General features: G+C 49.0%; 2 protein-coding genes across 2 annotated transcripts; both read right to left on the bottom strand.

The window, feature by feature from the left end:
• Positions 1-727: 727 nt before the first annotated feature.
• Positions 728-1,093, bottom strand: LOC124670953 (auxin-responsive protein SAUR40-like). The gene has a single exon (XM_047207409.1). The coding sequence runs from the start codon at positions 1,091-1,093 to the stop codon at positions 728-730; it is 366 nt and encodes a 121-aa protein (XP_047063365.1).
• A 792-nt stretch (positions 1,094-1,885) lies between these two features.
• LOC124670952 (auxin-responsive protein SAUR21-like) lies at positions 1,886-2,257 on the bottom strand. Its single transcript, XM_047207408.1, has one exon. It carries the CDS (start codon positions 2,255-2,257, stop codon positions 1,886-1,888), a length of 372 nt encoding a protein of 123 aa, XP_047063364.1.
• Between the last annotated feature and the right edge of the window lie 13,713 nt (positions 2,258-15,970).

The raw sequence follows: 15,970 nt of genomic DNA, 5'->3' as shown, positions 1-15,970 counted from the left end.
TTTTCTTTCTAAAACAACAATCTGTAGTGGCCACCAAGAAACAAATACTATAATTTTTTAGTACTCCGATCTAAAGTGCAGTAGATATTTTGCATGCTATGCTGCTGAAGCGGCTGGACTCTGTCCGCTCTTGATTTGGGCCAAGAGCCAGGCCTTGACGCGTTGCACCAGGCCTTGACGCGTTGGCGCCGACTCTTGGATTGGAGCAAACATTTAGACGTTCGATGGAACGAGACCGCGGATGATTTGGCCAGCGTACGACGTACGACCGATTGCCGGTTAATAGTAAAGAAGAAGATATAACATGCAACCGAGGAGAAATTGCATGCATAAATCAACCAGTCTGTATTGATTCACTCTTAGTATTTCTAGGCAAAGGCTTTGCCCAACCGATTATAGGCAGAATTAAAGAGAAAACAATCCAAAAAATCGTCGCCTTCTTCAACCAACTGCTAGTGCTACCACACAGTGACTACCGCCACACTCCTACCTACCATACAGAAGGTGCCCGATCGCCGGAAGTACGCAGGGCACGGGAGCACGCTCGGCCTTTGATTCGACGCACTCGGCGCTTGCACGCTCTTCTTGGCCGGGGCACGCACGCGTCCTGCTTCGCCTTACCTTTTCCCGCTTCCGACCGGAAGACCGTGTCAACACTGATCAGCCACTGTCGTTGTGTTGCTTCCATCGATCGCTCATAAGACGAGCTTCTCCCCGGCCACACCCTTCAGCAGCGGCCTCGACTCCCGGCCTCGGCGGCGGGAGCAAAAGGAGCGGCGGCGCTCCTCGTAGTCGTAGTGTCGGAAGAAGAGGAGACGTGGCTCAGGACGTCGCGGAGGCGGTCCACGTCGCAGGGGAGCGCGACCGGGCCGGATGCGCTAGGCGGGAAGCCGTACTCCTCCTCCGCCTGCCTGAGCAGCTCTAAGAAGGCCGGGTGGCCTAGGTGTGCCAGCCGCACCATGAACCGCGCGCCCTCTGCGCACACCGCCACGTGCCCCGCCGGCACCTCCGCTGACGCGGTGCAGCGGGCGCACCACCGCCGCACGGCACGGCGCAGCCAGGCCGCCGACGCGATCGTGATCACGTTGCACATGGTTTGCTGTTTGCTCCGACGAGCTGGGCACGACGGTCGGACGTGGGAGAGCGCTTGCCCGCTCGATGCTGCTCTCTCGGGTTGGGAACCTTGCTTGCTTGTTGTGAGAGTGGTCTTTTATTCCCTACCTCTCTTAATCAATGAAATAGGCAAAGTTTTTGCCTTTGTTTTTTAAAAAACTAGCATTCCCGCCGTTCGAAAAAGTGGTACAAAATCAGAAGGGCGTCAAAGAAAAAGAGTATACCAATAGAATGAGCATATGAAAATAATTATATTTGAGAAAGATATAACACTAAAAATGGTTCAATTCAATAATTATCCTCAACTAGCCGAGAATTAGCAAAGCCAATATTTTATTGACTCAAAGCATCACACTTCAAGGCGATAGAACAAGAGTTCACAACGGACATTTACATTACAGAAGGTACTACTCGAGATACAGCTGCAGCTGGCCAATTTGGCCATTCGCCGTCAACGCACATCTAACGGAATTTAAAATACTAGTAGTAGGTTTAATTTCTGTTCTACCGGAGTTTGTGGGACTCGGAGATATACATTTTGCAATGCCAGCTCGACTGATGGCCGTGCAGGATACTAGAGTGTACTATAATTCAGCATCGAGACATCGAGTATGATCTGTCAGGGCGACTTGAGCGCATCTGTCTTGTCGAGCAGTCTGGAAAGTCCTGCTGAGAGCGCCACGGATGGCACGGCGCCGCGGCATGGGTGCCCGCGTGCTATCTCGCGTCTACTACAATGTACAGAGGCTTAACGAAAGAAAAGATTGAGCGATCACGACGGCACGGTCATCCCCTGCAGCAACGGCCGCGAGTCGGCGCGGGAAGAGCGGCGGCCTTGGGAAGCGACGCGGCGGAGGACGTCGCGGAGGCGCTGCTCGTCGCAGGGTAGCGCGAGCGGGCCGGAGGCGCCGGACGGGAAGCCGTACTCCTCCTCGGCCTGGCGGAGCAGCTCCTGGAACGCCGGGTGGCTCAGGTGCGCCAGCGGGACCAGAAACCGGCCGCCCTCCACGCGCACCGCCACATGCCCCGCCGGCACGGCAGCGGCCGACGTATCCTTGTCGGGCCGCCCCGTGCGCGAGCGCCACCGCCGCACGGCGCGGCGCAGCCAGACGAGCGAGTGTGCCGTGCTGCCGACCTTGCACATGATGGCTGAGTAATCGGACTGACTGAAGTGACGATGTGTCTGTCGTGGGGTTGGATGGAGTATTTCGAAGAGGCGGAACGGGATGGGAATATATAGGCGCCGGGGCTCCGGGGATCGGACAGTGGCGGCGGAAATTGCAGGAACGGCACAGCTCCGTGAAGAACTCCTGTGTCTATGAGTATGCCGCACACGTCATAGCCAGCGGTGCCCGAGTAGAGCAGATGAGTGGAGTTTGATCCATCGATGTCTACACCTCTCCGTTTCACGTGATGCACAGGTTTAACTCATGTTCTTTTCGTTCGAACCGATTCCACATTGAATGTATACCCACGTGTCTGCAAATTTTGTGATTCGCGGTAAGAAAGAATCGACGTTGCTGCTGCTGATGTTTTTTTGAAAGTACGCAAACGAGTATCTCTTTTTTATAGAATGCAGAGATTATTACAAGTAAGTCCTACTTTAGCACCAAAGCAGGCCTTCAAACTCCGCTAAAACTCTAGTACAAACTACTCTCTCTAACCGTTGTCAAATACCCCCTCTCCCCCTCTGGCCGAGCTAGAGCATCAGAAACCCGGATGCCGACATGGTGCCTTAACAGATAAAAATGATTTTTAGGGGTCCAATTGACATAGAATTTTCTTATCTACCGGGGTCCTGTGCAGCCCTCAGGCCGTGGGTAGATCCACCACTTTGTGCACTGCTGTACTCTTTGAGAATGCGCTTGCCCAAACCTCGAGATGTGTGCTGCTGTATGCCCATCCCCAAAGCACCAAGTATTTATGTTCTTTCAAAGCTCGTGATAAATTGTGCACACCATTCCATCAAACCACCGCAACTCCTTCTTTCTGAATCTTCTTCTTTCCATCGACCACCAACTCTGAATGTCACTGTCCTGCTGATAACCCCCAAGTACTGGAGATCACCGCAGTACAATTCGATAAGTATTTAAGTGTCGAACCCACGAGAAGCTGAAGGTAACTATCTATTCTCTAAGCCATATAACCCACTTAGATGACCTTCTATGCAAAGCTAGGATCTATAGTGTGTTTATGTGTGTGAAGAGGTTTCTACTCTAAAACTACAAATGCTGAAAAATAAAATGTAAGAAGTAAAACTAATGCATGATAAGTAAAGTGATATCAAGTGGAGTAAGAGGAAGTAACTCAAGGAAGTAATTGTTCTAACAAACTACTATTTCATTTGTGTGGTTGTCACAATTAGTGAAGCTTAGTATAGTTTTTTTTAGAATTTCTTCTAGAGAGGAGCCATATATAGGTGCAACCATTAATATGAGCAAATATACCCCTAATGATAGATCCCAAGGCCAGTTAAGAGCAAACAAAGAAATTATTAAGACACAAAGTCCAACCACCGCAGTAAGTTTAAATGTTCACATAGTTATACCCCCCCCCCGCGTCGATTAATCAAGAATTAATATAAGATGAATCTAAGAATTGGGACATGATTTCTGTCAAGCTCCAGATGTCCCTCCTCATATCATCGTGACGGTGATGACCTCATGAATTCCCCAACATATGTGCACACTCATATATCAGTACAATAGATCCTCATAAAAGTTAACAAATACTTATATGCATCCATCAACAAATTATCCCATAATTGCCAAGAACGGGTCACCACTGTGCACCCCTTTGGCTGTGGGTAGATCCACCACTATTTGCACTGCTATAATCAGCTCGTACTCTTTGAGAATGCGTGTGCCCAAACCTGGGGATGTGTGCTGCTAATGCCTATTCCCAAAGCACCAAGCATTTCTGTTCTTCGAAAGCCCGTGACAAATTGTGCACACCAGTGCATCAAACCACCGCAACTCCTTCTTTCTGAACATTCTTCTTTTCATCGACCGCCAGCTCTGAATGTCAATGTCATACCGAGGATTTTCAAAATGAATCCCCAAAGCATGTTGATGGCTTCCAAGTGCAGGAGATCAATTGTAATACTTTTCAATAAGAAAGATTGTCGAACCCACAAGAAGCTGAAGGTATTGGTCAGTAAGTTTGACAAGAAAACAATAAAGTGTAGTAGTTTTGGTGTTTTGGGTTTGTAGTTTGCAATAAAATAATACACATGCTTCTAGGGTGTGTGGTGGAACACGAGGTATGGGTTTATGTGTCATGACATTGAGATAGGATGGACTGGTTGCCTACAGGGGACACATACCAGGTCACTTGGTGGAAATTAGACTCTTTTCGCTTGGAGCACATGCGAGACATGTGGAAGGCCATCACCCTAGTTTTTGTGTGCATTTGGTCGCAATAGAATGACGTGGTGTTCAACTGGGTGGCCGCGTCTCAGATAAAGAATCAAGGAGAAGATCAAAGAAGAGCATGGTAGATGGCGCTTCGCCAAGCTCTTCCGTGGTATGATATTTGGTTTCCCGGAATCGTTGTCTCTCGTGTGGTAGTAGACATTGATGTATTTGAGGACCTGCCACCTTTGGTTGCCAGCATGAACTGTCCTCTTGACGCTGCTCGTCTTTTGGCATCTCTTCTTTATGATTGATACATCTTCTACAATGTTCCTTTTAGCAACTGGTGGCCCCTTTTCATCGGACGAGAGAAATTAACCAATTGATGAAGAAAATTGGCTAGCTTCAGGTTGTATTCTATGATTAAAAAAAGAACATTACTCATTCTGCGCGTGTTCCCTCCATGAGAGATGAAGAGCGCGTATGGTAGCCTGGGCCTAAATCGTGCACCACTGGCGCAGTGATAAGGGAGGTTGCGCGTTGCAAACGGGCCATGGACCCTGAAACGCGTGTCGTTTAGTTGCCCGTGTCGCCTTTTACGCACCAGAGAGGGAAGCCAGCCCCCATTTTGTTTGGGTTCCTGCACAAACAACTTCCTGCCATGCTCGTGCATTTCACACTCTGTTTGGTTGCAGATATGAGCGTGTTGTGGCAACCCTTTCCTTTAGAGTGTTGAGGTTGCTCAGTACTGCTAAGTGAATAACAACACATTTAGCTAGATTCAGTTCATCAAAAGTTGATGGTAATACACAACAAGTACTTACCCTATTGGACGATGCATCACGGGCAAAGAAACTATACTTCGTGATGCATCACAGGTTCATCACACGAGGGGTTAGTATATACCACCTCGAGCAAGTTCACCATTACAGACCGGGGATCAGGTTCAATCAAATCCTAGCTAATGGAGGGATACGAGAGCACTTTCCAAAATTAGCAAATCATGACGAAGGAAGCAAACGCACTAAGCCGGAAGCTGCTTGTGTAGCCAGGTCCTAAGTCAGCTCCTCCACTCCGATGGCTTCAGGTTACGGTACTCGGCATACTCTTCTTCATTGCCTACAGTGTAGTCGATTGCCCTGACCAGCAAGTTAGGTTGGACACTGCAGACAAACTGGGGTGTCAAGATCGTCTTCATCTGAGCATAGTTCGTGATCGGGGTCCGGACGTACTGACGATGCCTTGGGTAGCGCTGCAATCCACAAGGAACAATTGTTAGTGCAAATGACAATGACATACTTTCAGATCTATGAAGGAACTCAATGATGCTTATTTTCCTGAATGTACTAATTAGTCGTCTCTTCATCAGCAACATAGAAGCAGCAACCATCTTCGCTCTAGTCCAGAGTGCGATCGAATTTCATCTTGTGTATGACGCTCCACTTGGTCATCCAGTTTCTGATGTGGTTCTAGATCTGAAGAGTGGTCACATGTATGCCAGCGAATGCAAGAACATCAGCAACTAGCTTCTTCATCTGCTACTCTTTGAATCCCAGGTTAAAACATACGCCGCTATGGATGAGCTGAACCAATCGGTTGAGCACAAACTCTAAAAGCTCGGGTCTCTAAACCATGCCAGGTTTTCTTAAAATCAGACAATGGTGAGCATTGACAGTAGGAGCAGAAAGATCGGGGGAGCCCAATAGTATGATTGCCTACATGACAAACACTAGCACATCAATGAACTACTACTACCACATCCACATCTTTAATCACTAGCACCAATGAACTACCACTACCACATCCACATCCTTAAGCATTACCACATCAATGAACTACGAGAAAAGAAAGAGCGGTCTTACTGTCAGAGGAGCCACACGCAACAAAGAGACCAGGGAAGCAGGGGACCCAGGCGAAAATGCAGGAAGCACAACCGTCCCTGTGGAAGAGTCAGATGCAACGGCGACAACTGCCCCCATGGAAGAGTCAGATGTAACCTGGACAACCTCGACCGACGACGAAGGAATGGCCTACAATGGATTTGTTCAGACCCCGATGTCTATCCAAAAGATCTAAATCTAAGCTAGGGTTTGTAGAAGCTTACAATAACAGAAGTGATCGACGTAGATGAAGAAGACGACCATCCGCGGCCAGTAGCCGCCACCACAGCCAACGTCGCCGCCGCCAGCCTCACCAACCGTGCGGGTGAAGAAGAACCGACAATGTCGCTAGATTGGGAAGGGTGGATGAGGTTGAAATGGGGCAGTTTGGATTTAGCGGTGAGAGATCCGCCCCTATATACGGTGGAGAAATTTGGAGCGCGGTGACCGAATTTATCCCGCTGAGATTTCGCCGTTCCGCGCTAGCTCGCGCCATCTCCCGCCTAGCTCTACGGAAACGCTGCGCTGTCGACTTTTGTGGAGACAAGGGTGGCTCGCTAGAAACGGCCAATCCAGACGTTCCTCCAGATCCTGATCCAATGGTGCTTTAAAAATCGTGCCAAGCGACAACACGGGTGATCCCAGGCAACCAAACAAACTAAAATTACGCCCAGGGACCAAGCGCGGCCGAAAAGATAGTCGACCTGTGCTGGAGTCCAACCTGCATGCATTTGTTGGTCCCGGATCCAGGGCCAAATTAAACTAGAGAAGGTTGTCCCTACCAGAGGACCAGGCATACCGTTCATCGATCTGTGTCGAGTCCAGTAATCCGTTACAGACCGGTGCGAACACACAAGACGTACCGGAGCAGCCCCTCCAAGAGGACCAGGCTACCACACAAGGCAACTACCTCCTCACTGCTGCGATCGAGCTGCCAACCTGCGCACCGCTAGTCATCGGCATCCGCTAGCTGTTCGTTCGTACGCCCAACTTTAAAAGCCCAGGCGCACCGTCGGATCCACTGAATCGGGCAGGAACGACGAGGCTGGGGAGCTAGCTGGGCGGCGCAGCGAGAGCTTCATCGACTCGCGCGCGTGCGTAGTACGACGTAGATCGATCGATGGACCTCATATATATATATGACGCATGCGTTTCGTGTGTGCCATGCCACGGATCCTGGGTTTTCCTTTTTCCAACGTTTTCCATCCTAGGTGGGGAAGCAGATGCCATCGAATCCATGCCGAGCACAGCTTCAGCTTGGCTCGCATTTCCCGTTTTCGAATCCTGAGTCTATCCAACTTTCCTATTGTCTATCCAAAATTATTTTACGCAGTGAACCAGAACATCATAATTACTGCAAAGATAAAATTTTGAAGTTATTAAAATATAAACATACCAAACCAAGGTTTTTGAGTCGCGACTTAAAATTGAGTCACCGAGGCGACTCAGTGTATAGTTAACCAAAGTCGTTGTATAGTCGCCATAAGTCGTTGTATAGTCGCGAGTGGCCGTGATTTTTGGAAAATGACTCGGCGACTATACAACGACTATACATCGACTCAAAAACCATGCACCAAACACATGATAGCTAGATTTAAAGTGGTTAAATAAAAATGATTTTATATATATACCTTCATCAATTCTTTTTGTATCTATCTGACTGTACACTGGATTATTACAGTATTGCTTCTAACTCAAGGAGTTTTTGTATATTTTATTATTTCAGTTCTCCCAAAATTATTAGGCAAAAAATAGTACCACCTGTAAACCTTAATAATATGGAAGGTAGATTAATTACTACATACACCACCTAATGAATATAGTATTTACACATTCAGTAGTACAACATAAGCCCTCTTTTACCAACTTTTCTTTTGGGTTTTTCTAGTTAGATATAAGTTTGTTCATTTCTAACATTCTATATTTTTGTTGGTCGAGTTGCCATGTGAAACCGCTGAAGTTTCATTGGCCATACAGGGGTTTAAATTTTGACAAAAAAATCATGAATTGTGGTCTTCCTATTTTCTTTCCACATGCATAGAATTCCAACCACACATCGGGTTTTTTTTTAAATTTTCAGTTATGCCAACAAAAGTTTGCCAAAAATTTGAGCACCGAGAACACTTTAACCTACAAAAGCTAATATGGTTAGACACCACACTAGGAGAATAAAAAATATGACAAGTAATATTATATTTTCTTTTTTCTAGTGGTTCAATTAGAATTTACCAAAATTCAAGAAACATTCACCTATTTGTCCGAATAATTAAAATTTACAAAATTCCGAGAATTTCATATATTGCACGGGCCGGTGATCTTGTTTGTTAAGAAATCACAGTCTCTGGGTCAAACCACCGAAATTGTGTTGAATTTAGTTGCAGGACCTTTGTTTTATATAGTTTTTTTCACGATTCTTTCCATGCAAATTAGGCACATACAATCCTCCGCCTACAAGCAATCAATATTGGTGTAGGTTCGGTGTTATATTGCCTACTACCGGCCGGGATCTGTAAGGTACCACAACTCATTCATAGACAAAGCACTTGAAATCCAAATTGCGATCAAATTAATTGATTGCGGGAGAATCAACTTGTGATTGGATGATTTGGAGGGCCATGTCACTTCTACCCCAACAGAGTTCAAGCCTCAGATTTGACGGTGTCTTATAAAGGCGGATTTGTTTTTTCATTGGGAGGCGTCGTTTCCATCGATAGCAAGGCACATGTGGTGATTTTGTCAGCCTCATTACTCGCCGTAAGAGTTATTTTAGACTCAGACTCTCGAAGGTGCTCATAGAGGTAGGGTGTGCATACGTGTATTCATTGGGTGAATTTATGTACGTATATGTAAGCGTCTGCGATTGTACTTTGTTTCGGAAAAAAAAAAACAAGGCAAAAAGGTAAGCAATCTAGTTGGACGTGCATACTTGGGTCCGGTGGCTAGATATACTACTGAGATACGAAGATAATCTGCTTGTGATACCAGGTAGGAGCGTTCGATCGGCATCAGATGCCGTTGAGCCCTCGCCGTCAACAGCACATCACTACAGGAATCGACTTAGACGCCGACGGCCGGCTGCCCTCGGCGTAGCCACGCCTGGCCCTCGGCGTAGGCTACGCCGACGGCAGCCCTCGGCGTACCTCGTCGGCGTCCAGGTCCCTCGGCGTATCCCGGCCTGCCCTCGGCGTAGAAGTAGCCGTCGGCGTCCTCGCTCTATGCCGACGGGGAAGAAGACCCTCGGCGTCGTTGCCGTCGGCGTCTGGCCACGGAGCGCCGTCGCCGTTAACGGAGGTGATCCGGACGCCGACGGCTTTCCCTCGGCGTATCCACGCCATCCGGGGGCCGTGGGGCGACGTGGCCGGACGCGAGGCTGCCACGTTCGGCGTCTACGCCGACGGCCGGGCCCTCGGCGTCCGCATGGCCATGCGGTGGACACGCGGCACACGCGGGCGCGGCTGCCAGGTGAGGCCATACGCCGAGGGCAAGGCCCTCGGCATAGAGTAGCTCCTCCTGGCGACGGGCGGGACACGTGGCGCGCGCTGGTGCTGCCAGGTGAGGGCCCTATGCCGACGGCATTGCCCTCGGCGTATGCCCTACCATTTGGTTTTTTCGATTTAAATTGGGTTCCAATTCATCTAAATTCAGTTCAGCAGGTCCAATACATCCAAATACATCGAAATTCATCCAAATTCACCATAATTCACATAAATAGCATGAAATCCACATAGTAGCATACAAATACATCCAAAATCACCATAATTCACATAAATAGCATGAAATCCACATAGTAGCATACATGGTGCATGTAGTAGCATACAAGAGGAGAGTGCCATGTCATCCAATACATAGTAGTAGGTAGCAAATGATGGCAAGCAAGAAGCCCGGTGCCGACTAGCGGAGGAAGGACCCGGGCGGGGTGTGTCCGCCCACATCGTTGGCGAAACGAGGAGCCCGGGGTTTCGCTCCGGTAGAAGCTGCAGAAGAACCACCTGGAGAAGGACCGGTAGCACGCCCAGGAGAAGTCGACGGAGAGGCACCGGGAGTAGTCCCGGGAGTAGTCGACGGAGAGGCACCAGCAGAACGCCCGGGAGACCGACCACCTTCATGAACCGGTGTGACCTCGCGCCCACCCGGCGATGCCCGGTTCCCGGACCATCCCGTTCCCTACGTGTTCCCTACATGTTAGCAACTTGCGAGGCAAAGGAAAGTGGTAACTACCGGTTTGGCAAAGAACTTACCTCCGGTGTGGATCCGTAGTAAGTCGCGGCGAAAGCTGCCCTCGATGGCATGATAGGCATGTCCCCCGCCACGGTAACTCGAGCCGGTGGCGGTGTACCGATAGACATAGAGATCATCATTTCCTGCAAGATAGGTTACAAGTTAGGCTTTGCGAAATAAAGCATCAAGCTGAGACTTGTCATCTACTTGCGCGAGAAGGAAAATTCAGACTTACTGATATATACGTCATATAGGCCGTATTCTGCCTATTCCACTGGGCAGCGGCCTGCTGATACGCTTCATTGCAGGCTTCGAAGGCCGCCTCGAAGTCAGGCTACAATTTCAGAAACAATGAATCTCGTAAACACTTAGCCATGTAGGAAGGAAAACCGGAAAGAGGATGAAAATGAGGAAACTTACATCGTAGGCGGGTGGACGAGCAGGCCGTGGACGAGGCTGGGGGCTGTCGGCGGTGAGGGTATGCTTGAGGCGCGTGTAGCTCGTGGAGTGGGTAGGCTTGACCGCCTTATTCATCCAAGGGAAACGGCCATGCGGACGCCGTGCCCCGACAGGACCAACGACTCCTCGTCAACCGGAATGCTCAAGGGGTCATCCACCTCGGGGTGACGAGACTTGACCATGTCGCGGTAGTCCTCCTTGGCGGCCTTGGCATTGCCGTAGTACCGTGGCTGAGGCAATGCGGGATTGGGCTTTGCTTCGTCCGCATCATGTCATATATCTGGGCATCATGAAGCACCACCCCAGGTGGTGCCTCGGCCACCTGCATCGCGAAAAGAAAAGTTAAGCGTACCACAAATGAGACATGGCGGGAAATGAATGAAGGTCGTTCCATGTATATACATACCTTTTTCCCCTTGAAGCGGGTGTAGTCGCGGTTTCCCGCGCAGTGTGTGCCACCGGTGCCTCGGTTCTCCATGTTACGCCTCGACACGGCTGCAAACTCCTCGTCCTGCCTGAGCCACCTCGCCCTAATCAGCTCCTCCCATGCCTCCCTATGCTGCTCGGCCCACTCCGGACAAACCTGAAAACGCAATACTGAGCTCAAGATAATTCAATGAAAACTTAGCAGCAATGTAGAATCTCATTGACATTTTACTCACCGACATGTACTCCTCAATGGTCATTGCCCATTCGTCCGTAGGCTCGTTACCAACATAGTACTCCTTCTTGACCCTCTTACCCTTGTTAGCCCGGAAGGCACTAGCGCCGGTGAACTTTTGGTTGTACCAGCTGCTGCGGTGTCAACCTCTCGCAAGCGCCACGCAAAGTGAGACGCGCTCTGCGTGTCATGCTCCGGGTCCACACGATAGAAGCACTTCAATCATGCATAAATCAGTTGTGAAAGTCATGAGTTAGCACATTAGGGTCATCAACTATGAACGGTGCTCGAGAAATATATGCCTTACCCGGAACTTGGTGGTCACAGCCTCGGCGGCTGTCGCGAAGCCTACGGCGGGGGCATCCTCATAGTCCGCCCAAGTAGTGGCTAGCTTCGTCGGGCCACCGGGGACCGTGCTAAGGGGAGTGTATCCGCCGGGCCAGAACTTCTTAATCGAGCCCCAAGCAAGCCGTTAGGCATGCGGGGGGGCTTGGCATCCCATGTCCAGTTGCTGCAAATAAATCACACATTAGTACACATGCCAAATTGTTTATTATGCCCAAGATGAAAATACATGTTCGAAATTTCTGAAGTAGTACACTTACTCATCGCTCGAAGGAATGATAAGGGCCTTGTCATCATGGGTCTTCGGCTCCTTCCTCGCATCGGGGACTCTAGCTTCTCCACGAAGCTTCAAGGGCTTCGGCGCACCCCCATCCTCCATCACCTCCAACTCAGCCCTAGAGTCCGACTCGTGTGTAGACTCCGTCTCCATCTCCACCTCCCCACTAGACGGACCCTCTAGGTACAACTCGAGAGCCACGTCGCCGGAAGCGGAGGGTGGCTCGTCAAAGTCCATGTGTACCCCGCCGCCACCTCGTCCTCCACCTCGTCCTCCTCGTCCTCGTCCTCGACCTCCACCTCGTCCTCCTCGACCTCGTCCTCCATCGGTACCATCGGCGTAACGCGGATTTTGCACCGGGGCTCGATCACTCCGTCTAGTGGGTCTAGGAATATTCCTCTTCACTGCGCCGGCGTCTTAAGCAAGCTCTCGGAGTACTGCCTTGCCGCTGCTCATATTGTCCAGATCACCTGCATTGAGAAGAATAAAACGAGTTAAGCACAAAGACATATTATATGAAGATACTAAGAATAAAAGGCACAATGCAATTAAGAAGCATGTTGACATAATAAAATGAAGATACTAAGAATAAAAGGCACAATGCAATTAAGAAGCATGTTGACATAATAAAATGAAGATACTAAGAATAAAAGGCACAATGCAATTAAGAAGCATGTTGACATAATAAATACTAAGAATAAAAGACCCTCACCAGCCATCATCGCTCTCATGCTCACTCTCATACTCCATCTCTTTCTCTTTCTCTTTCTCGGCCCACTATCACTATCACTATCTTGTGAGTACAAAGTTGAAGGGTCGACGGGTGGAGGCTCATCATAATTGTCATTCGCCTCAAGTAACTTCTCGAGCATAGATATGTCCTTTAGATCCACCACCGACTCACCACGAGTTTCCGCATCGTTCCCGAGGTCCTCTTGAACAAACGGTTCTAAAATATATTCCCCGAAGTCCTGTTCCTCTTGATAGAAAATCCCCTCGTATGTCACGGGGTCAATGTTGTTGTAATCATCCTCAGAGGGAATCGGTAGGTTACCATGTGGCGATACTCGGAAGACGACTTCCCAACCCTTGAGTTCCGCTTTCGGCATGGGTAGGGCAAATAATAAACTTGCTTGGCTTGGTGAGCCACAATAAAGACATCGGCTCCGCTATAGGTGGTTGAAGGCTTAACTTCAACTAACCCAATGGACTTATCACTTCTCTGTCCACCTATTGGGTCGAACCAATGACACTTGAACACGACGATATTGAGTTGCACGTTCGTACGATTGAATGTCAACTCGTATACACTTTGTAACCTTCCGTAGTAATCAAACTTGTTGGCTCCTTTGGTGAAGACCCCGGTATTTATCGTTTTGGGATTCGCCGGCCCTTCGAGTGCGTCTCGTGTGGAAGCGAAACCCATTCACATCATACTTCTCATACTTGGTCACCTCACGGCTACAACCTTGGGAAACACATTTCAACTCATCTATCATATCAACGTTTCTCTCACGGCCCTACAAGAACATTTCAAATTTGTTGTGTGCATTAGTTACGTGTAATAAGAGGGACAAGTCACGTGTTGCAATGTAAGAGGAAAGGTTAGAAATTACTTTTTCCATGAACCATGTCACAAAGTTTTTATTAATTCCGGGAGCACCGTCTTTCAGTAGAGTGTCCATCTCCGAGGTTTCGGGCAATTCATCATACGGCCACATTTCATCCGTGAATTCGCTGAAAGGAGAAAATAAGCATTAGACCGAGACGAGGTTACTAGCTGCAAAGTAATTTGTTCACCATTTTACCTTACGAATGGGATCACTTCCTCCATGTTCATAAGCACATATAGCATTATACAATCCTTCTCTTCGTTCTCCAATTTATATTTTGTTCCTTTACCAGCCTTGCCACCGGGGAATTGGAATAGTTTTAGCTTGGGGTCATTCTCGGGCACGTCGACATTGTAACGAGTGACCGGGTTATGCTTGAGTGGGAACATCATCGGGATAGTACGTTGTCGCGGCATCTGCCATCTCCGAAGGCATATTGCCTCAGCTATGCATGCTTCAATCTTGGCCTTGTTTCCAGTTATCTTTCGAATATACTTAAACTCTCTCTCAATACGAAGCGCCAACGAAGCTGCACCGGACCACCCAAGAGTGCCTCGTTGGCGAGGTGCACAATGAGATGTGCCATCGGGGTAAAGAAGCCTGGCGGAAATATCATCTCCAAATTGCATAGCAACTCCGGCCTTGTATGTTGTAGCTTTGCAATAACCTCGGGACATATCCGCCTAGCACGGAGCGTGCGGAAGAAATGGCTCAAGCTGCGCAAGCACTCGCCGGACTTTCTCGGGGATATACCCTCGAAGCATCACCGGCATGAGCCGCTGAATCCATATATGATAGTCGTGACTCTTGAGCCCGGTGACTTTTCCCGTCGAAAGATTAACTCCCTTACTCATATTCGAGCAATAACCATCTCAAATCACTTTTATTCGAGCAATAACCCCCTGTCCGAGAAGCCGGACACACACGGGGGTAGCCTTGGATATAGAACCATCTCAAATCACTTTTCTGCATGCCATGTGGGCACACACAAGTTTTCCAGCGATTCCGACGCTCCGGTGGTCACGTAACTTGGAAAACCCTAGGGCGGGGACCCACACATCTACCCCTATAGCTTTCTCCGTGCGAGGGTTTACCAGTGGACTTTTTTTATTTAGTTTGCTTTGTTTAGGACATATGTACATGGAAACGATAGGTTGGGCATACTTTACCATAAAATAGGCTCCGTTCGAGCCATGGCGGGGTTTCCACATACGGATCCTGAATTTTACCAAGCTGGTAGCCCATTATGCGGAAATCGTCAACGCCGGGTACATCCAAGGTTAGCCAAACCTTACATCACACTTGTACATGTATGTTAGGGGCAGAAGCAAGTTTTCCAACAATTCGACGCTCCGGTGATCTGTTTCTTGGGAAACCCTAGGGCGGGACCCCTAGGGTTAGGGTTTTACCAAGTGATGCTGTTAGGGTTATAGTTAGGGTTAGCAATGTATGTGGAAACCCTAGGGTTAGGGTTAGAGTTAGGGTTAGGTTAGGGTTAGAGTTAGCAATGTATGTGGAAACCCTAGGGTTAGGGTTAGGGCTAGAGTTAGGGTTAGAGTTAGCAATGTCGTATGTGGAAACCCTAGGGTTAGGGTTAGGGCTAGAGTTAGGGTTAGGGTTAGGGTTAGAGTTAGGGTTAGAGTTAGGGTTAGAGTTAGGGTTAGGGTTCGGGAAACCGTAGGGCGGGGACCCGCGGATCTACCCATATGTACATCGATAGCAAATGTTGGGCCTAGTGGCTCCGGTTGACCCGTCTGCGAAGAGCGTCACCCATGCATGGGACCTACATATGCCATCTACATAATTCATACTAGTAAATAAATAATAGAAACATATTATAAAGTAATATGAGAGAGGGAAAAAAATAAAAAAATACTATATGCCGAGGGTGGCCGTCGGCATAGGGTGTCCATGCCCTATGCCGAGGGTGGCCGTCGGCGTCTGAGTGACGCCGTGAGCGGGCGTCGACGGCGCGGGCTGGGCCAGAGGCGATGCCGGTGCTACGCCGAGGGCCAAGGTGACGCCGACGGCTGCCCTCGGCGTAGCCTCCT

This window comes from Lolium rigidum, chromosome 7 (genome assembly GCF_022539505.1).
Source record: "Lolium rigidum isolate FL_2022 chromosome 7, APGP_CSIRO_Lrig_0.1, whole genome shotgun sequence".
NCBI classification, from domain to species: domain Eukaryota; kingdom Viridiplantae; phylum Streptophyta; class Magnoliopsida; order Poales; family Poaceae; genus Lolium; species Lolium rigidum.
Note: the sequence above shows the minus strand (reverse complement) of the source record. Positions and strands in the feature narration are given on the sequence as shown.

Excerpts from the sequence above, each read along its gene's own strand:
- LOC124670953 (XM_047207409.1), bottom strand. The coding sequence starts at position 1,093 with ATGTGCAACGTGATCACGATCGCGTCGGCGGCCTGGCTGCGCCGTGCC.
- LOC124670952 (XM_047207408.1), bottom strand. The coding sequence starts at position 2,257 with ATGTGCAAGGTCGGCAGCACGGCACACTCGCTCGTCTGGCTGCGCCGC.